This window comes from Leptodactylus fuscus, chromosome 5 (genome assembly GCF_031893055.1).
Source record: "Leptodactylus fuscus isolate aLepFus1 chromosome 5, aLepFus1.hap2, whole genome shotgun sequence".
Taxonomy (NCBI): Eukaryota; Metazoa; Chordata; class Amphibia; order Anura; family Leptodactylidae; genus Leptodactylus; species Leptodactylus fuscus.
In genome coordinates this window covers 193951090-193973157 of record NC_134269.1, presented here as the reverse complement: position 1 = coordinate 193973157, position 22068 = coordinate 193951090, and the positions used below count along the sequence as shown (strand labels likewise).

General features: G+C 44.4%; 2 protein-coding genes across 3 annotated transcripts; one reads left to right on the top strand and one right to left on the bottom strand.

The window, feature by feature from the left end:
• Nucleotides 1-3244: 3244 nt before the first annotated feature.
• On the top strand, nucleotides 3245-12197 carry SQSTM1 (sequestosome 1). 2 transcript variants are annotated; one of them, XM_075274968.1, is made up of 8 exons: nucleotides 3245-3550; nucleotides 6299-6394; nucleotides 6730-6944; nucleotides 7057-7216; nucleotides 7343-7438; nucleotides 9553-9779; nucleotides 10943-11138; nucleotides 11802-12197. In XM_075274968.1, the coding sequence occupies exons 1-8, from the start codon at nucleotides 3364-3366 to the stop codon at nucleotides 11957-11959; spliced, it is 1335 nt and encodes a 444-aa protein (XP_075131069.1). In that variant the 5' UTR covers nucleotides 3245-3363; the 3' UTR covers nucleotides 11960-12197. The 2 variants fall into 2 exon arrangements, with proteins under 2 accessions (XP_075131069.1, XP_075131068.1); XM_075274967.1 differs by having other exon boundaries at nucleotides 3247-3550; nucleotides 10937-11138.
• Nucleotides 12198-13938: 1741 nt separating this feature from the next.
• On the bottom strand, nucleotides 13939-20373 carry MRNIP (MRN complex interacting protein). The gene is made up of 7 exons (XM_075276414.1): nucleotides 20314-20373; nucleotides 20183-20242; nucleotides 16636-16733; nucleotides 16288-16357; nucleotides 15463-15596; nucleotides 14884-14971; nucleotides 13939-14388 (listed from the first exon to the last, which is right to left on the bottom strand). Exons 1-7 carry the CDS (start codon nucleotides 20371-20373, stop codon nucleotides 13939-13941), a joined length of 960 nt encoding a protein of 319 aa, XP_075132515.1.
• Between the last annotated feature and the right edge of the window lie 1695 nt (nucleotides 20374-22068).

The window sequence follows — 22068 nt, the reverse complement described above, 5'->3', positions numbered from 1 at the left end:
GAATATAGGTGGATCATCAACACCAACAACCCATAGACGAAGTCGCAGGCAGAAGATAGTGTATATATATATATATATATATATATATATATATATATATATATATATATATATACACACATACACAGACAAACATCTGTAATGTGGCAAATTATCATCTATTCTGGATTATACAGTTGCCATAGTAAAGTTTATAAAGGTAGAGAAACTCAATAAGGACAGCCCAGAATAATATATTATAGAAGACCTTTCAGCACATTTGCTCAATTTTTTTTAATGTTTTTTGTTTTTACAGCATTCCCTGTGTTCCATTTATTTTGCGGGTCAGTCACCACCATTACAGAAATTCCAAATGCCAAAAAAATAAATAAAATCAAATAGTTCATGTTAGGTTGTAATAACTTCAAAAAATAAATAAAATTTTGGGAAAAAAATAAAATAATTCTTTGCGCTATATTGTGACACTTGTAACTTTTTTTTTTTTGTTCTAGAGCTGTGTAAGGGTTCTTTTCTGTAGGACAAGTTGTACATTTTATTGATACTATCTTCAGGAATATATGATGTTTTGAACACTTTATATCACATTTTGGGGGGAGACAAAGTAGCAACCAAACTTTGATTTGGTAATTTGGTGGGACAATCCCAACCAGAACCCAAGAGCTCCTGTTCTTGGGGTGTTACAGGGCCGATGTTATACTTCCAGGACTGAGTTTTGATTTTGGAGATATAAATTTTAGTATGTATGTATATAACTATCATGGTGGGCGAGTCCAGAGTCGCAGAGCGGTTCTCTATCTGACAGACCAAGCATGTTCCGTACAAAGTCAGTCATTATACAGGATAGGATGTTATAGTGCCTCCTCCTGGTGTGCCCCCTGCATGAGCCTGTATGACCATCATTAAATATTGGGGGCTGCTATCTATACAGAAGGGATAACAAGTGACCTAGATATCTGAAAAATTCACTGGCCTATAATAGTGGCCTGAATTGCCACGTCATGAACATGGCGGGTATCAGTACATTATTATTATGATGCTCGCTCCTGCCTGTTGCCAGGTGTGAAGATCAGCGACATGACTCAGCAGCAGTGCTGATATACACTCATATATACACTGGCCTGAATAATAGCACAAGGCCTGCAGCAGATGATCATGGGAAGCAGTCACATGACTCTGACTCTACCAGTGGGGCCCTCCAAGGGGGTTCTGAGTTCTTAAACTTCCAACTGTTGAGTCATTCTCCAGGACTATTCTGTACTTGAGACATTACATAGAGTCAGGTGAGAACGGAGGCCTCACATGACTAAGCACTGCCGTATTATATTCCTATGACATCATCACATAAGACTGTATCACACGCAGGCCACTGTACTCCATTACCAAGCAGTTCTTTAAAGGGATTTTCCCATTGAAATAAAACCTAAAGAATATTCACAGGCTAAACTATAAATATCCATCATCAGGGCTCGTTCACATCTGCGCCCGGTCTCCGTACTTAGGTTTCCGTTTCCTGCCTAAAACACAGGCAGGAGACGGAAACCTGCAGGAGACTTTCTCACCCATTCATTTGAATGGGTGAGAAAGCTGTCCGGCGGTGAGCGTTTTGCGCTCTCCGCCGCGAAACCGGGTTTTATAATACGGACACAGAGTCGGACATGCAGTACTTTGTGTCCGGATAAAAAAATCCGGTTTCGCGGCGGAGAGCGCAAAACGCTCACCGCCGCGCACGGCCGGACCCGGTCTGTGGTTTCCGTCTTCTGGCATGCAGAAGACGGAAACCACAGAACGGAGACCCCAGACGCAGGTGTGAACCCAGCGTCAGATGGTGAGACTGCCAAATCTGGGAAACCCACCCCCCTACACGCCAGTCAGGAGCGGCTGTCATCTGGCCGAGTATGAATGGAAAGTCCACTGAAGCTAATGGGAGATGCTGGAAACAGCCAACCACATAGTGGAGCCTCACTCTCCTGATAATATGAAGGGGGACCTGTTACTTTTACATATATATATATATATATATATATATATATATATACATACACACACACAGAGGGGTGTACAAAAGTTTTAGGCAGGTGTGACAAAATTGCTTCAAGGTAAGAATGCTTTCAGAAACAGAAGGGTTAATAGTTTATTTTTGACAATTAACAAAATTAAGTGAATGAGTAATAAAGAAATCTAAATCCCATCAATATTTGGTGTGACCTTTACCCTTTGAAGGAGGTGTCCTGGAGATGATAATGCGACCCCCACAGAGCCCAGATCTCAACATCACCCAGTCTGTCTGGGATTACATGAAGGATTGGAACAAGTCTATATCTACAGAAGATCTAGGCTTAGTTCTCCAAGATGGCGGGAACAACCTCCCTGCCGAGTTCCTTCAGAAACTGTCTGCAAGTACCCAGTGATCAGTTGGAGGACCAGAACAACGGGCAGGGGGGCTACTAATATATTGGTGACATAATAAGCATGACCGACCTAATGGACTATTAAGGGGTCTGTTGGTTGTTGGGTGGGTGAAAACGCGGCGTGTGTGAGTCTGATGTAAATATGCACGTAGCCTTACTGTGCAGCAATTTCTTTTAGGTCAGAGAGGAGGATTTTCTTCCTGAAGTGTCCTGACTTTGGTGGGCTTTTAGTATTTGTAGAGCCTCCCCCTTCCCATATTAGAATCTGACCCCATTAACAAAAACAACTCCCTTTCAGTCCCTCCAAGCCCCTGTCCTTGCTTATGCCCTTAGTATGGGCACAGTGATACACTGTACCGACCCCTCAGCTGTGGCTGGTCATTCAGCCTGAATGTTGTATCAGGCCTGGCCAATACTAAAGCTATAAATATCCCCCTAAGGTGCACGTGTTCTGGAGGCTTCTCCAGACTTCTCCGTCCCTCAGCCCCCTCCCTATTACCCCCCTTTGTTTTGCTAGATCATCATGACATCACAAAAGCCGTCCATTACTGAGTGGGCGTGTCAAGCTGTCAATCAAGAATGGGCGTGGTTAACGCGATGCTTCTGATACTGCGTGGGCGTCAATTAACAGTGGGTGTGGCTTATTCACTGTAGTTCTTAGTCGCAGTGGGCGTGGTTAAATGAATGTCAACATCAAAGTGGGCGCGGCGATAACTAATAACTGGACGGGGCTAGACGAGTACGTCGTCACAGAATGGGCGTGGCCAATGACCAGTGGGCGGGGCTGCCGGGCCATCAGCTGGTGGGTGGGGAATTTCCTGAGACTGTGTTTATATACATGAGGCTGCGGCTTCAGGGAACAGTCACAAGACGTGGAGGATTGGAGGCGCTGTACACACACAACGGCTAATTCCTGCTGCGACATCATCCACAAGGCGATCCCTCAGCTGCCGCCATGCCGGTCACATTCAAAGCTTATCTGCTGGGCAAAGATGAGAGCCACAAGGAGATCCGACGCTTCACCCTCCAGCTGGGCAAGGGCAAGTCTGCCAGCCAGACCTCCAGCTGTGAGCTGCTGACCACCAAGGTGACAGAAGTCTTCCAGGGCCTGAGAGGAGGCTCCTTCCAGATGTTCTACAGAGGTGAGCGCCCCCTACAGCTCGCACATCCTGCCATCACATTGCATTTAGTCTCCATCTATTACGATGCCCCTTTGGCCGTGGTAACTTGAAGCCCTGGGCCCCAGTGTGAGATCTGTAATAGGGCCCCTACCTACCCTGCATAGTATAACATAGTGGTGTATATAGTGTATGATAGTGGGACCCCTATAGTGACCAATACCACTACCACTACTCGAGTGCTGCAGGCTGCTGACACCTGATCTAGATACATTGGCTCCTTTGACACTGCCCATGGTCGCTCCAGATCCTGGCAAATCATTGCCATATGTTGGAGCTGCCTTTAGGGACATTGCCAGTTTTGGGGCCTCACCTGGGGACAAGTTTTTGGATGAACTAGTCAGTGCCGACAAGTCCTGTGGGGTATTTATCTTGTATGACATGACAGGCGTCCAGAGGAATGTGCCCTTTGTGGTTATTATGTAGTTTGGCAGAGGTGCGGGAACAGTTCAGGGTAAAGGTGACTGTGGGGTGTGGGGCACTGTTAAAGGCGCAGTCCTACTAAATTGTTTACAGTCTAAATATTATACTGTGTGTGTACTACACACACATATCATATATGTAGAATTATTCGACTTGGGTGTAAGGATTTGGTTTGGCTGTTATGACCTGATCTGTTTGTATTAACCCTTAAGTACTATCATGGTGTCTATCATATACCACTATCATACACATATCATTATGATAGACACCATGATTGTACTTAAGGGTTAAAATGTCTAAAGGTTTTAAATTAAGAGGCCTGAAGGACCAGAAGAGCTTTTCTACCTGTGTCCCTAGGACAACACTGGCTATAAATAGCCAGCTTACATACAGTATATTGACATGCCATGGGAGATGGGCCAGAAGACATCAGTGGGGTCCACGTGACGCCCCATTATTTCTCTAGCAGTGCCATTAACTTGGGGCCACAGAACTAGTCAGTAAGAAAGTACACGGGGATATATTAAGACAGGTGCAAGGTACTCTTAATATTGAGAGCCCTGGTGGCAGATACTTTGTCCAGGAATCTAAAGCTGAGGTTCAAGTCCAGGCAAGTTAAGACACGCCCCCAAAGTATGGCTTCTGCTTATTTGCATATTAATAAAAAAATACATAACAACAGGGCTCCAGAGCTGAATAACAAAGTTACATGTGGAAACTGTAGAATCACCTCTGCTAAGATTAGCTTTATAACCAATTTATTGCCGACACTCCCTTTAAGAGACTTTAAGGACTGGCATAGACTTCAGATATAATTCTGACAAATTATAGTAAATCTGTTGAGCTGAGGCATCCCCACCCCAGTCTGCCTTGATCTCAACCTGCTTAGGGGGCGTTCACACATGTGCCCGTGTTCGCCCATTGGGTCTTCGTCCTATTCCCCGGGGCTTCCTGGCAGTCAGTTTTAAAACCCAAATGAGTAGGTTTTTAAAGCAAACCACTGGTGTCTGTATGCAGTTTCTCCGTGCGGAAACAGGTTTTTTTTTGGATGGGTCCTGGATGGAATAACCCTCTAAATTATCTTCTGTTCAATAAAAATGACAACATATCCATCCATAACAACACTACATATTTAATGCAGTACTCGATTTGGCATTGTTCAGACTGTGAGCTTTACTTGATATATTGAACCCTTCCTTTATGAAGTCAGTCCCTTACAGGTGTCCTTTGATCCTTACGGTTCTCCACTTACAGTCTCTATCAGGGAATCGCATACATAACAATTGCACAAGGTTTTAGAAATCTTCCCTTTACACACAGGAGTAATCTCGAGGGGAATATAATATCTCGCCCATTACAAGTCAGCTATTTGTCTGCTAAGTATAGAATAGGTATGCGTTAGGTCTTGTGTATATGTAAGTGACTGTCCAAGACGTCTTATTAGGATAAGTCATTAATATTAGATCGGTGGGTATCTGACGCCTGATGTTCCCAGCTGCCAGATCTGCATGGTATACAGTACCGGAAGAAGGTGGCTCCATACCCTGTGTACTGGCATTGTCCCGCTATTGCTGATCGGTGGGTACAGGGTGTCAGACCTAATCTAATATAGGCCATCAATATCAAGTCATGCACAACCCCTTTAAGAATAATAATAATAATAATTCCACCAAAGGCAAACCTTCCCTTTAATTCATCCTCTACAGCCTAGGGGGCAGGACACTCACCGGTTTAGGATAGCCGTCATGTAATAGACGTTGTAAAGAGATATAACCCAGGTCATATTTTATATGCTTGTTTGTGAGAACTGACCAGAAACATGAGCAGGTAAATACATTTTGGCAGCCATATTGTTCTTGGTTTTTAGGTAAGGAATGTTGTTAAACCAGTGGTAGAAATCAGATGGAAGAGACTCCAGCAGAACAGAATGTTCTCGGCCAGCTCAGCTCTAATCCCTACAGCAGTAATATGTCTGCCAGTCTCCGAGGGACCAAGCTGTCCGGGACTATATTACTACATCATCTCTGTGTGCAGTAAAGCATCAGAGCAGGTGGTTGTCACCCACCGGACACATCTGCTGTTCCTAAGCAACAGCTGGACTATATTTAAAATTTCAAACACTCTCTTGTACATATGTTGTCTCTTGTACATCAGTGGGTCTCAAAATCCGCCTCAAAAGAACTGTGTGAACATACCCTTATAGATGTGTATGTATATATGTATCTATCTATCTGTCATATGGTAGTTTACTTTACTAGGCAGAATATAACCATCCATTTCCTTTTCCAGATGAAGAAGGAGATCTCGTTGCTTTCTCCACTGATGAAGAACTGAACATGGGCCTGGATATGATCAATGACGGGGTTTTCCGCCTGTACATTAAAGGTGAGTTGTCTTATGAGTAAAATACTATATTAATATCAGTTATGGTTGTCATTGGAGATTGTTAGGAGCCTCTATTGTAGATTTCATAAGAAATCCTGGAAAACTAGTATATAATAAATACCATAATAGGACAGTGGGGGGCTCCATTGGTGTCCAGTATGTGACGGATCAGTCCCCGGATTGAACTCTGCTGGAGCAGAAGAGCATAATGCCAAGTGCAGGTGTGAACACAGCTATAGCAAACAATGGCTGAATAGAAGGCTGAAGATCCTATAAATGTGTCTTACTTTCTATAGACTTTCACCATCTCATTCAATGTATTATTTTATCCCTAGAAAGGAGAGAATGCAAGCGAGAACACCGCGCACATTGCGGACAGGAGACCCCCCAGAATGTTGTACACCCCAACGTGACCTGCGATGGGTGTGAAGGTCCTGTGGTGGGGAACAGGTACAAATGTCTGACCTGCCCTGACTACGACCTGTGCAGCACCTGCGAGGGTAAAGGAATCCACAAGGAGCACAACATGATCATGTTCCCGACTCCCATTGTAAGTGGCCTCAGTACCTGCATTTATTTCTACTTGCTTGTAAGATCTGCATACTTTGGGATATACTCTGTGCTATACCCTGATCATGTATTTTCTTTGTTTTTTCCTCCAGCCTTTTGCTCCTGGTCGCTGGCTCCGTAAGATGCGTCATGGAGTTCCCCCATTTCCCTGGATGCATGGTTGGGGTTTCCCAGGCCGGGGCCATCCCTGTCCTAATGCTCAGCAACAACAAGGATGCTCTGCCCCAACTAATCCGACGTCTTCTCAGGAAGGTAAATAGGATCTGACTTTGCCCTTCGGTGAAGGCAAATTGACCTTTATGTTTTTGGCAGATTTACAAAAAAACGTTGCCCTTGAGCGGACCAGAAGTTACATATGTTTCTCCTTTGCACCCACAGGTGAATCTGGCAATGCCTCCCAGCCTAGTAGAGACCCGAATGTTGCCTTCTTGCAGAATGTTGGAGAGAGTGTGGCAGCCATGTTGAGCCCTCTGGGTGGGTTTATGCTCTTACGTTATTTCCTAACAAACAAGTAATGCAAATCCTTTATCCTGTGGGCATTATCTTTCTAGGACATACAGGTGCCAGCTAACGTTTGTCATCTCTGGTGGCAGCGGCACAGGGTATTATCAAGTCTTGGGCTACATGACTCAGATGACTGAGGTGCAAAATGCCAGAAAAAAAACATCCATTTATCACAGCTCTCTTGCACCTGAAGGGTGTTTATTTTCATGGATTCCCCCCACTCCATACATTACAGCAGTGGCCCCCAACCTTTTTTGCACTAAGGACCAGTATCAGTGAAGACAGAGTGGAGGGTGGTGCTGGCTGGGGGTGGGATTTGGGTTGCAGGACCACCCCACATGTAATAGTGACCCCCTCCATAGGTAATAACCTCCTCTCGTAAGTAATGCTGTTACCTGTGGAGGGACAATATTACTGTAATAGTGCTCTAAAAAGCACCCCCAACAGGTAATAGTTCCCTCCCCAACATAAGTGATGCTGTTACTTATGGGGGGTGCTACAGTGTGTGTTCCCCACAGGTAATAGGTTAATGTAATAGTGAGCTAATAGCACCCCCTATAGGTAATAGTCCCCCTCCCCCGCATACCATTCAATATTCTGTTGCTCTGTATACTTAAATAGTACTTACAGAGCAGTGATGGGGTGGGCAGGTCCTCCTCTCGCACACATCCTGTGCGCATCTTCTATTTCCTACCCATCGGAAACAGTATAGGGGCCAAGGTTCTGGGTGGAGCCTCCTCTTGCACACAGCCTGTGCTCGTCTTCTAATTTCTTCCCATTGGAAACCTAGTATAGGGGCCAAGGCTCTTGGCAGGACCTCCTCTTGCACACAGCCTGTGCATGTTTTCTAATTTCTTCCCACTGGAAACCTAGTATAGGGGCCAAGGTTCTGGGTGGAGCCTCCTCTTGCACACAGCCTGTGCACATCTTCTAATTTCTTCCCACTGGAAACATAGAATAGGGGCCGAGGCTCTTGGCAGGACCTCCTCTTGCACACAGCCTGTGCGCATCTTCTACTTTACTCCTGGAACCTTGACGCCCTATTCTATAGTATCACTGTGTAGGAAATAGAAGATGTGCACAGGCTGTGTGAAGAGGAGGCCCCGTCCACCCCATTGCTGCTAAGTAAATCCGATAATTGTACATTTCAGAGTACAGGAAGGTCGACTTAGGGGAACCTGCGGCCCAGTACCAGATGATCCACGGCCCAGTGTTTGGAGGCCTCTGCATTACAATGTATGGAGGGATCCAAGAAAACTGACATAAATAGAACATAACCTATGTTATGATGGCCCATTACAAAACACTGTGAAAATAAGTCATGTGAATAGCTCCCATTCCCAAACATTGAATTTAATGCTGCCATGGGACATCACATAGCTATTAATCACTGTAGTGTGACTATAGTGTCTTATGGGGAATATCCAAATCTGTTTTCCAGGATGTAATTAGGAAATCAATGCCTCTGCTCACTGCCACTAGGACAGCGCCCTTAAACATCAGGCATGACTTCTTAGATAGCCTAATACCATGATGCAGGATTATTGCCAAACTAGTGTTTCTATTCCAAAAGTAACAGATTCCCAGCTGTGGACGGCGCTGTTTCGATCTGTTGGATCTCCTCAGCACAGCGTAGGGATACTAGTTTGGCTGGGTGAGAGACTATAGACCAGGGTCAAGGACTAAGAAAACTCCTTAAGGAGAGTGCCTTTACAGGCATATGGAGACTTACAAGCCATTTTCGCTCTACTGGGGGGATTCTGGGGAATATGCAAATCTGTTTTCCAGGATGTAATTAGTAGAGATGAGCGAGTACTATTCAAAACGACAGTTTCGAATAGCACGCACCCATAGGAATGAATGGAAGCGGCTGCGTCCATACATTCCTATGGGTGCGTGTTATTTGAACGGCCGTTTCGAATAGTACTCGCTCATCTCTCATAATTAGGAAAACAATACCTCTGCTCACTGCCTCCAGGGCAGCTTTATATGTATGGGCAGTACACACTGAGTTTTGTGATATGGCTCTCCATGACTGTTATGTATGTGTATGTGCGTATTTCTAATTTTTATGACCCTTGCAGGTATTGATGTGGACATTGACGTGGAACATGGTGGAAAGCGCAGTAAGGTTTCACCTCCACAGCCTGGTTCTGAAGCTAAAGAGTCTCAACCGAGCAGCACATCCTCTACCCAAAATCCCCAGAGCGACACCAACAGATCTGAGGAGGAGCTCGCTCCCATGGATACAGACAACATTGCTAAACAGATGGAAGACGTTCATATAAATTCTAACACACAGTCCAATACTGTAAGTAACTAGATTGGTTGTCTTGACAGCACTACTCCAGCACTTCTATAGAACTGTGTGCTATAGATAGAACTAGGTCTGATCTCTGGGACTCCAGCTGAACCTGAGAATGAAGGGGATGTGGAGTTGGTATAATGCTGTCACTCCTTCTAAGAGTTCCCTGCACGACTTTTCTCCTAGCGACTTAGCTGCACAAGGAACTGCAGCTGGCACTAGTCAAAGGGCTCTGCTGTGCAGGGAAAAATAATAGAGAGAGCGCTGCACCAGCACCGCATCCCCTTCTTTCTCAGATGAAATAGTAATGTTTTCTTGCTCATATGCCGGTAGAGCATCTAGTAGCTAACAAAGGTGAGCTTGTGAATGCGTTTAACCCCCCCTTCCCCCATAGCTTGTCTTGGATGGGGAAGGGGGGGGTGGTATCTAACACACTATGTGAAAGGTGGGATGTCTCCAGCTCTACCCTCTTGATCCATCAGAAGCATGGTATGATTTAGAATTTTATAAGCCATAAATATCTGATCAGTGGGAGTTCCAACAGCTGGACCCTGCATGGATCAGCTGTGGGGGGCCACTTCCAACACCCATCCTGTACACAACACAAGGCCACGAGCAGATCACTCCGGTGTCTGTATTTTGGGCAGGTGACAGTACAGCAGCTCAGCTCCCATTTATTTCAATGCTCCAGTGCAGCTACTATGCAGGACACAAAGCCAACTGCTTCAGTCCCTATGTTGTGCATAATACAGGTACAGAAAACTGATCAATGTGAGGGTCAGCTGTCAGCCTCCACGATCTGATATTTATGGCCTTTCCTATGGGTAGGCCAAAAAATCCTAAACAGTGCAATTGATTATTTACCTACAAACCATGTGGCTGGTAACAAACAGCAAGCAAAAATGAACAAATGTTAAACAATGTCATTGTGGCATGGACCAGCAGGTGGCAGGCACCACTTTTTCTTCACCCTTATGGAAGTTTGAGTAGTGCTGTCACCTCCGCCCACACAATGCTTCCAACTTGTAAGCAGCCTTAAGGAAAGTAGGACGTGTACTCTATGTATACGGTGTACCAGATACCATGTACCCCTGATCTATTGTAGATGACTGGAACATTTATCTTACAGAATACAAGTAATTATAATTTTGCTTTGTTTGCAGGAACAGGGTGAACACAGCGGCAGTGCTTCAGGGGGTGATGATGACTGGACTCATGTGTCACCTAAAGAAGTAGACCCGTCCACTGGTGAGCTTCAGTCTCTTCTTCTGGAGACAGATACTCCAAGCCCCTTAGATCCATCCAGAGCTCCACATGCACCCACAGGTCTTAGAGAAGCGGCTCTATATCCACATCTTCCAGCAGGTATTTGATATTCTGGGCATGTGAGGTTTTATTAGTATATAGCTGACTTCAGGGTACGATTGTAATATTTTTGCATTCTTTGGCCAGACCTTGTGTTTTCCAGATTAGCAGCATTCCAGAATTTTCACTTACTAGGTTATCCTTTCTGGAAACCATGAATGCAATGATATGCCATCACTTTATAATCCTGGGAATGAAGGGGTTACAGCACTAGCTTAACATTTGGTCGCCTTCTACTATTCGCTCAGGATCAGTGAGGGAGGGGGGGTTTCACAGTGGGTGACCCCCTTCTAATAAAGTGAGGGCAGATCTTAGTGATATATAGAATCAATGAATTTACAGTCAGACTTATCAAAGAAGAACTGAGGACAAACTTGTCCTAATCTCAGTCCTCTGTCTGGAGCGATGTTCCTCTCCATTTAAATAGATAGGGAGTCACTGGTAACCTATAGATGTAGCAGAGCTGAGTTTGTCTTTTAGCTTTGCACATTTTGATGATTGATTTCCTTGCAGCCCTATGGTAAACCTGTGCTTCTGTTTTAAGACTCTGCACACTAGACTGCTATTACTTATGATACTTCTGCTATAAGTTATAGGTGTTAGGTGTAACGTCATAGTAATCTAAATTCTTTATTATAATGTGTCCTATTTGCTCCTTTATAGAAGCCGACCCTCGTCTCATTGAGACTCTGTCACAGATGCTGTCCATGGGATTCACAGATGAAGGCGGCTGGCTTACTCGTCTTCTGGAAGCCAAGCAATATGACATAGGTTCTGCCCTTGATGCCATGCATTCTGTGCGGCACCTTCCTCACCAATAAACCACGCACCTCTGTGCCTTCCATTTCTGCCTTTCCATTTCTTCCTCTAAATTACTAGTATGAACAATGACTCAATTAACACTGCGGGAAGTCTCATCTGTTTCGCCAAAATATCTCCAAATATTATCATGGCATCTAATAATTGTGCAATCTTGTATGGTCTGTTACCTTTGTCATCTTTTGTGGTACTTGTAAAGATCAAGTGATGTGGAATAAATCAAAAATTTTTACAATGTCAGTTATTTGTTTCACAGCATTGATAGATTCATGTAGACTGCAGATCCTAGGAGCTCAGCCATATACACTAGATGTTAGCCGATATGCCAACCAGCACCCACAGCACATGCCTTCTTATATCAGCAAGGCCAGACAACTATCTAATGTGTACACGGGGCTTTCAAATCTCTCCCAATATCTGAAGCTCACAACATATTTAATAACATACTAAAGTCTTTTTTCCTTGTTGAGACTGTCCCCACCAAAAATCTCTAGCAGCCGTTTTCTCCCCTGTTCCTACTGACCAAGTCTGAATACGGGGACATCAAGAATGACACCTGTAGGGCATTTGGCCAACAGTAATCTTATGTGCATGGGCAGTTTTACAGGCAACTTATGCCATAGATTCGCAGTGGACACTGAAACCTACAAAATAAGCATTCCCTATTAACAGGACAAACCTCAGTTATGTAGCAAATACATCTAGAAATTTACTTCTGGCATCAAAGGGTTTTCTTTTTGGAAGTTTTGACAAGTTCAGACTGGTTTTATATAATATAGTCAAGGGTAGTTGTTTGATCACTAAAATTCATCGTGCATCTCGTATGGAAGTATTCCCACTGACCTGCATTCCATTTGTCTACGTGTTCATCCTTCTGGTTATGGTGGCGAGTCTCCCACACTGCTAATCTATGTCCTGTCTGTATGAGACTAATCTGTAATCCTCTAATATGTAATGAAAACCTCCAAATAAACCTTTCACAGCATTACAAAAGTGACTTGTGTCTGTCCATGGAGTGCCACAGAGACCAGCATACAAGATAGGGCTTGTTAGGAGTTGTAATAGTATGCAACAGGGTGAAACCACTCATCTAAAACTAGGGTTCAGCCAGATGCATGATCAGCAAGGGTGTACAAAGGGGGCAGTTTTACAATTAAAAATCACCCTGTTGCTGACCTTGGCTGGCCACCTTGCTCCTGAATGAACAGTTCCTCATCCTCCGCAGCTCAATGGTTACCAAGTTCCACCATTACTTATAGAATCGTTCATTGGTTGTGTATGAGGCCCACAGAACGATTGAAGAGTATGGCTCTGAAAACTCTCCATTATTAGGAGAATGAGGGAGTCCTAAAAGTGGTGAATTTTTAACACACTTGACGCTCACACCCTGAGCTCTGTGGGTCAAAAAGGCAGCTTGTCTGCTATTAACACCTCGTATAAACCTGTAGCAACACCATAAAGGGCCATAAAAACCAAAAACAAACCCTTTATACTCTTATGTAAAGATGAATCTGCTGAGTCGTACTTTTTGAAGCTGGCACCATAAACCCTGGCTTTACTGTGCATGCGCACTGAAACAGAGTTTGGCTTCACTGGAAAACTGCAGGAGCTATTAAGTAAAAATATTTTGGGGCACTAAAACTTGGGAACATACAATCTTGTGGGTGGTTTAGTGTCCCAAATTGCCATGACAGGTTCCCTTTAAGGCTGAAGCCCCATTCACACGGGGCAAGAGGGGGCGGATTATGGCGCGGAATCCACGTCATAATCTGTCCCCCTCACAATGGTGGTCTATGTATACCGCTAGCGGCATGTTGCCATGCACTGCACCAGCATCCGCGATGGAATATGCATACCTGTATGCATATTCATACCTGTATTATCCAAATAATAACTATAAATGTCAACAGCAAACTAATCATAAACACTCATTTTTATAAAGTAGAACCAACCAATAAATACAGCATATCGGGCATGTATCTTAATAATCATCATCAAAATCGTCATCAGTCTGGAAGAGATTCGGTCGAATGACCTGTTTCTGTAGAAAAGCTGAGGAACTGGTTTCAAGGTGTTGATGTGCAGCGGCCAGACTAGGAGAGGAAACATTCTGAGCAAACAGTCTATTTGTTGCAGTAGGTTGATCATTTGGCAGGACTTCTTGGCTGATAGTTACAGAACAATCCGGCCTATTCTTACAGTGGTTAGGGAGACTAAAATTAGTGTCCATTTTGGGCTCCCTCTTCAGGAAGCTGGTTGTATTGCAGGTGGATTCTTTAAAATGTCCCTCTGCTGTATTCATAGGTAAAAATGTTTCAGAGCGGGTCTGCAGAAGTAGTGTATGAGATATAGGTTTGTCATGCCATTGTAAACATCCCAAGTTGTCTGTCATTGGGCAAGAAACCTGGATGCTTTCTGAATGGTTCTCCCTCTAAATAAAAAATAATTTCACCAGAACATCCAATACGATAATAAAAGTGTCCAAAATTCTTATTTGCAATAATATATTTAGATCATTATAATCAGTCCAGTGGCTCATCTACATGGCAAAGCTGTGTGCTAGGAACCTGCATGGTGGCACATGGAGACCCTATGGGTCCATATAACAGAACAATAGAGGCCCTGAAGTTGTAAGGTGCCTAATAATATTTATAGAGAAGAAACACGATTTCATATATTTTCATGGAATACATGAGACAAAGTTTCAGAGCCTCTGCATGAAAATTCAAGGCAAACAGAGACACAGTATGGGCATATTGATGGCTATGGACACAGATCTGTGCCGTGGCCATGAGCGTAACATCTAAACTAGTTTGCTGCCTAGCGCAGTAGGGGTAAAGCACAGAACGTTATTATGTGATGTAATAGTATAGTGGAGAGCATTAAGGGGTTAATGGAAGAGTAAACTGAGCAAGTTACCACCCACCTGGTAGACTTTGTTCCTTTTTGAAGCACTTTCTTTGATATCTTCCTTGTAGAAGTCGCCCCCATGATATACCACATGTTTACGTTTCCTAAAATCAATTACAGAAAAAAAATTTGAATGTCTGCTGAACAGTTATGAGGATGCATTTATTGCAATATAACTTCTAGAGCAACAGTCAGCGCCCTGATAACGTGATAAGGGAACATTCCTTAAAGACGACCTTTCTTGTCCTTGGAGTTATTATATATCACTTGAAAGCTCAATTCAGCGCCCTGTCAGCTTTGCCGGGTGCCACCGATATCTCTCTACTGTCAGAAGGGCAGGCATTATAGCTTAGCATTATTGCTGGGGCAGCGAGGAACACGTCCCCCGAACAGTATTCTTCCATAGTCTCGTACTGTACATACTGTGTATAGGTCAATAACATATGACTAGTCATAAAAGGCAACTGGCAAAAATACAGAGGCGCAGCTGAAGAAATAACATTACACAGTTCATGCCTTGTACAAACATTTGCACCTCAGCAGGATATGCTCTATATAGCAGGTTTATGAACTATTCTAAAAGCAGTGGTATAACCTGACATCTCTTGGTGCACAATCCTGATGAGAGTAGTAGTGCTCCTGATCAGCAGTGACCAATCCCTTCTCTTCTTCATGTGTATCACCATTTTCTTCTAGATATTTATTCCAGCGGCTCAAGGAGGCTGTTTCCTATGTACAATAAAACACAACACTATGATACGATATCAAGAGCTTTTCTCTTGTATATAGAGTCCAGCAGTATAGAACATAAAGGGGTTTACCATCCCAAAAAGACAGGATAGGCCACCAATAACTGGTCACTGGGAGTCTGATACCCGGTCCCTGCACAGATCAATTGTTCCAGCAGCTTGTGGGTGCCAGAACCTACTGCAGAAGGCAGGGAGTGGAAGTAGTCTGCTCCTCTTCAAGTAATAGGAGCAGAACTGCAGTCCTCTGGCGCCAACGCTATACAGTGAACAAAGTTGCAACTCCAGTCCTATTACTTGAATAGGAACAGAACGCTCCACTGTCTACTGCACTAGCGTCCGGAATGTCTCATCTGTGTGGGGTCTGAGTGTCAAGACCTCCAGAGATCAGATATTGGGCAGTAAAACCCCTTTACAAAAGGTGAATATTTTAGACAACAAACAGAACCCAATTTTTTTTTTGTTCTATATAAAGCTATGATACAACACCTCTAGGCTTAGCTCTTGCTTGAGCGTGACGATTTATGCAGAGATTTCACAGTACATGTCAATTGTGGATAGAGGGAGGAACAGAAAAAGAGCCAGACCACTGAAAGAAGAGTCAGCACTGTTCTCGAATACTTGTACTACTGATTTTCAAAGTTTGTTGAAAAGTTAGTGACCACCTAAGTTACCTGTGGAATCACAAAGTTTTGCTTTGTTTCATCACCATCATCATCAGAAATGGCGTTTTCACAGTTATCACTATGGAGAAGAACAAAAAAAAAAGGAAGGTAAAGACATGTCTGACAATGTGTGTTATTATCCCACTTGTCACTACTTTCCAAGAGCCCTGAATATGAAGCTCAACTTTCTACCTATTAGATCTGGGGGACCTGAATCTGATCCCATCCCCTCCCACACAGCACCTTAGTCATAATGGTAGGATAAACAGATTCTATTATATCCAATGGCCTCCCTCCAGGGTCTCTGGCGACATACACTATCTTCTTTGACACCAGGTTTATAAATCTTGCACTTACCCAGCAGCGTCAGTCGCCACATGCGCCACCTCTCCCTGAAGCAGGTTCAGTTTCTGGACATGGTGTCTGCAGTCTGCCCCTGAGCCTTTACCATAAACCTACCAAATAAAAAGGAGGAGAAAATGATTTGTAAAAAAAACTACTTCATAGTAAATTTACTGCAGGGTGTACACAGCATAATGGGATTAAGAAGACTCAGAAACCCACTGTATTCAGCACAGACCAATCCTTCTGGCTCCAGGATATATATCGTCAGATCGCTACAACCATATGAAGAACACATATAGGCCGGGGACATGCTGCAGGATAGCTGGAGCAAGTTCACCAGTGGTGAATTAAACAAATCCCATCCACATTATGCGTAAAAAGCCCTGTACTCATCTGCATTACTGCTGTGGGTTTTACTTTTGGATTGTAATGCAATGGTTGAAAGCCCCAGGAATGCAGAGAACTCTGCAGCTGAGTCGCAGACAAAAAACAGCCAATTTTGGGTGGTTTTTGCTGCGGTGACTTTGCAGTAGAAAACACTGTGGAATGTCCCTGTGAATATTCAGCAATGTTTTCACTGTCTGGCCTTTCTGGGATCAGAATGCTGATCATTAGGAGTGGCCATCAATATAAGAGCAGTGGGGTCTGACCCTTAGGATTCCTGTTAATCAGTTGCTTGAAGGGGCCCACGCACTGCAGTCACATCCCGGTCTACACTGGCCTGTCCTTGAAGTGACTGGGACAAAGCTGCAATGCCCTATATCACCACTAGTAGGCAGAAGGTCCAAGACCAATGTAAATAATGAAAAGACCACAGTACGTAGTCACAGCTGATCATCTATAGTGCTGGCTAAAGGTAGTCAGTATTTTACCATTAGCCCCCCTCCCTTGAGGACACCAGCAAAACGCTCAGTGTGCTATCTGAGTTATTCCCGGATAGCATACTAACCCATTCATTTCTATGGGCCCGAACACGACAGTGAATTACATGGTCCGCTGTGCGGGCCATTCTTGTCTGATTTTGTGGCCCTGCTTCGACAGCTACTATTTATTGAATGAAAGGGGCCACAAAATCACAGCCAATGCAAGGGCTGCACATAGATAAGAATTGTGTGCCACCTGTGCCATTCATTCACAGCTACCGGTTAGCACTGAGGCCCCGCATTGAGGAGTTTGTTGATTTTTTTATGTTTTAAGGCAAAACTAGGAGTGGATTGAAAAGAAGGTAGAAGTATAAGGATGCGTTCACACAGAGTTTTTTGGTCAGGGATTTGCCTCAAAATCCTGACCAAAAACGCCTCACGATATAGTCCTATGTAATCTTTTTTTTTTTCTGCTAGCAGATTCTCCACTAACAGAAAAAATCCACTAGTGGATTTTCCTCTAGCAGAAAAGAAAAAAAAGAATGAACATGTCCATTCTTCAGACGGATTCTGCCTCAGGAAATCAATACAATGGGAGGCGGAAAAACCACTAGCATTTTTTTTGGCAAAAAACACCAAACGGATTTTTCACCTCCTATTGACTTGCATTGATTTTTTTCAGGCGGAAATGCCTGAAAAACGCTTCAAAAAACACCTCATGAATTTTCCTGATCAAATTCCTGACTGAAAAACTCTGTGTGAACGCAGCCTAATGCCTCCAATGCTTGTGTATGGCGCAGATGTCAGAAACCCACAGATCGGATACTAAAGACCTACAGGATAGGTCATCGGTATGAAAAGACATTAGGCCCCACTTTGCGGGTACACAGCTTTTTTTGTTGCAGATTTTTTTTTTGGAGCTAAAGCCAAGAATGGCTACAAAAGGAGGAGGAAATATCTAGGAAGCTCTTATTAGGGTGCATGCACACTGAGTAACGCCGGGCGTGTATGAGAGCCGTACACGCCGGCATTACAGCAGACTGCCGAACACTTCCCATTCACTTCAATGGGAGCGCTCGTAAACGCCGCTGTTACGAGCGCTCCCATTGAAGTGAATGGGAAGTGTTCGGCAGTCTGCTGTAATGCCGGCGTGTACGGCTCTCATACACGCCCGGCGTTACTCAGTGTGCATGCACCCTTAGGCTGCGTTCACACAGAGTTTTTTGGTCAGGAATTTGACTCAAATTCCTCCTCATACAGTCCTATGGTGAGGCGTTTTTAGGAGGAGGAATTTGAGTCAGTTTCCTGACCAACTCCATGTGAATGCAGCCTTAAGGTTACCGTATATACTCGAGTATAAGCCGAATTTTTCAGCCCAGTTTTTGTGCTGAAAAAGCCCCCCTCGGCTTATACTCGAGTCAGCAAAAAAAAAAAAAAAAAAATTTTTTTTTTTTTGGGGGGGGTGGGTCTATGACCAGCCACAATATTAATGTATATAATCTCCCATAAAATAGTGCAAAAAAAAAAAAAAAATGTTCTAAATCGCTCCTTTCCCTAGAATACATAGAAAAGTAGAAAATGACTGTGAAACACATACACATTAGGTATCCCTGTGTCTGACAGTGCCTGGTCTACTGAATATAGGGGATCTGCAGTGCTCCTGTTCCATCAGGAAGGGGTTAATAGGAGCACTGCAGATACCCTATGTTCAGCCAGGCTGAATTCCAAGTGGGGGAAAAAAAGGAAGGGAAGGGACAGACAAAACCAAAACACCCTTCCCCATCACCCAGCATCTACTGCACCCAAAAACTCTGACCATTTTAATTTTTGAAATTTTCCAGTAGCTTCTGCATTTCCCCCCCTAGGCTTATACTCGAGTCAATAAGTTTTCCCAGTTTTTTGTGGTAAAATTGGGGGGGTCGGCTTATACTCGAGTATATACGGTATGTGGATTGCTAGTGGAAGATCTGCAGATTCTGTCAGGATTTTATGCATGGTAACCATGACAGAATACTCAGTGTGTGAACATGACCTAACTAAAAGTAATATACAGGAGACTACACAGAATACAATCTAAGGCCTCATAAACAAGACTGTAAATTTATCAGCAATGGCGGATAAAAGTAGACACATACACTTCAATGGGCACATACAGACAGCCAAAGCTTTTGTGAACCAAATTGAAGAGCCGCAAATTACGGAGGCGGTCCCATACTTGTCTGTACTCGTGGCTTTGTCTATTCATTTGAGTGTATGGGTCAGTGAAAACCACAAATGCCACACGGATACCACGGATCTGCCATCTCTGCTGTTTTCACTGACCCGCAGACTGTGCGATGCTATATATGAAGCCTATGGCTACATTCACATCAGTGTCCATCCCGCACAGTCTGTCCGAAATTTGTGGGTGACCTAAAAGCACCAATTTTTTCACCAACAAGGTCATTGAGAAAATAACAGATACATAAAAGAGCCCGATATAGTCAATGGAATATCTCAGGGTCCATTTTACTGTTTAATCTGTGTTTCAGGTGCAATAATATTCCAGAGGAGCAGGAACCCCAATGAGCCCCATGCTGCCCATAGCAAGCACAACTCCTGCACTGAGATACAGAAAGCTGGAGTCTGACTGGTTCCTAGGGGCCACATGGGCCCTCTGTCGGTGAGCAGCTGTATTACACGGGCTGAGGACTCACCTTCAGCACGGACTGCTTCTCCCCACACAGCTTACATGACCACTTCTTGCTCTTTTTAACCTGCACAGGAATAAGACAGGACTCAGCTTACATAACATGGAAAGATGGCGAGATAGTGACATGAATTGTACCTGGTGCACCTGGAAAACCTGACAGGAGTAACATCTGAGCACCTGGAACTCCTGCACCATAGTATACAGCGAGTACAAACAGCACAGCGCGGGAAAGGGTGTGCTCGGCGCTGCTGCACTTCCTACAGTGCTCTCTGCGCCCCCTGGTGGACACTCAGCTCAGTCACAGGCACGTGTGGTCCTACAGATGGAGTGTAATGTTGTGTCACTCAGGGCCTCCTCCAGGGTTTAGGGAACTTACAGTTTAGGTTGGCAATTTACTCTTTCTACCAAAATAAGCCAGTGATGTAAGAGTGTCCATTTCTAGTCATAAACTGTCTCACAAATACTGAACTCACCTGCAGACAAGTAAAAGTCTTCACGGTACCACCATGTAAATCCAGCCTAACCGCTAGCCAACTGACCATTGCCAATAAACATCTGGGCCTTCAGCAAACAATTCTGCAAATCTGAGTTAGCAGCAGCATGAGATGGCGCAGGGCCCAGTTATGGGCTACATGCAGAAGAAAGTGATTGGATGCCATGTAATGCTCCTTTTGCTTTTTTTAACCCAGTACCAGTCCCAGTTGACCATCAACTCCTCCTCACTATGCTCCGCTCAGTCGGCCTCAATGACACTGTGCTCTCCTGGTTCTCCTCTTATCTCTCAGACTGCACTTACAGTGTATCATTTGTGGGCTCTGTTTCCTCCCCTCTTTCCCTTGCTGTTGGGGTTCCTCAGGGCTCGGTCCTCGGCCTCCTCCTCTTTTCTCTCTACACAGCCCCCATTGGACAAACCATTGCCAGATTTGGCTTCAGGTACCATCTTTATGCTGATGACACCCAATTATACACATCTTCCAGTGACATCACCCCTGCACTCATACAGAACACCAGTGACTGTCTCTCTACTGTCTCAAATATCATGTCCTCACTCTATCTGAAACTAAATCTCTCCAAGACTGAACTACTACTGTTTCCACCATCTAACAGATCTGTCCCTGATATATCCATTGTAGACTCAGGCCTTACTATAACTCCTAGGCAGCAGGCCCGCTGCCTTGGGGTCATGTTTGACGCAGACCTTTCCTTCATCCCTCATGTTGAATCACTCGCACGTTCAGGTCACCTCCACCTCAAAAACATCTCCAGAATACGCCCTTTCCTTACCAGAGATACACTAAAGACACTTATTGTCTCTCTGATTCATTCTCGCCTTGACTACTGTAACTCCTTACTAATCGGTCTTCCCCTCACTAAACTCTCCCCTCTACAATCTATTCTGAATGCAGCGGCCAGGCTCATCTATCAGTCTAGACCAGGGGTAGGGAACGTACGGCTCGCCAGCTGTTGCAAAACTACAACTTCCAGCATGCATACTGGCTCTGCTGTTCTGGGAACTCCCATGGAAGTGAATGGAGCATGCTGGGAGTTGTAGTTTCATAGCAGCTGGAGAGCCGAAGGTTCCCTACCCCTGGTCTAGACGCTACAGCGATGCCTCGGGTCGGTGTCAGTCGTTACATTGGCTGCCTATTCAATATAGAATAAAATATAAAGGTATCACTCTCATCCACACGGCTCTCCATAATGCCGCACCTCCCTACATTTCCTCCCTCATCTCTGTCTACCGCCCAACCCTTGCCCTCCGTTCACTCAATGACCTAACACTTACATCCTCTATTATCAGAACCTCCCACGCTCCTATACAAGACTTCTCCCGAGCTGCACCACTTCTCTGGAATGCTCTACCCCGGATAATCAGATTAACTCCCAATT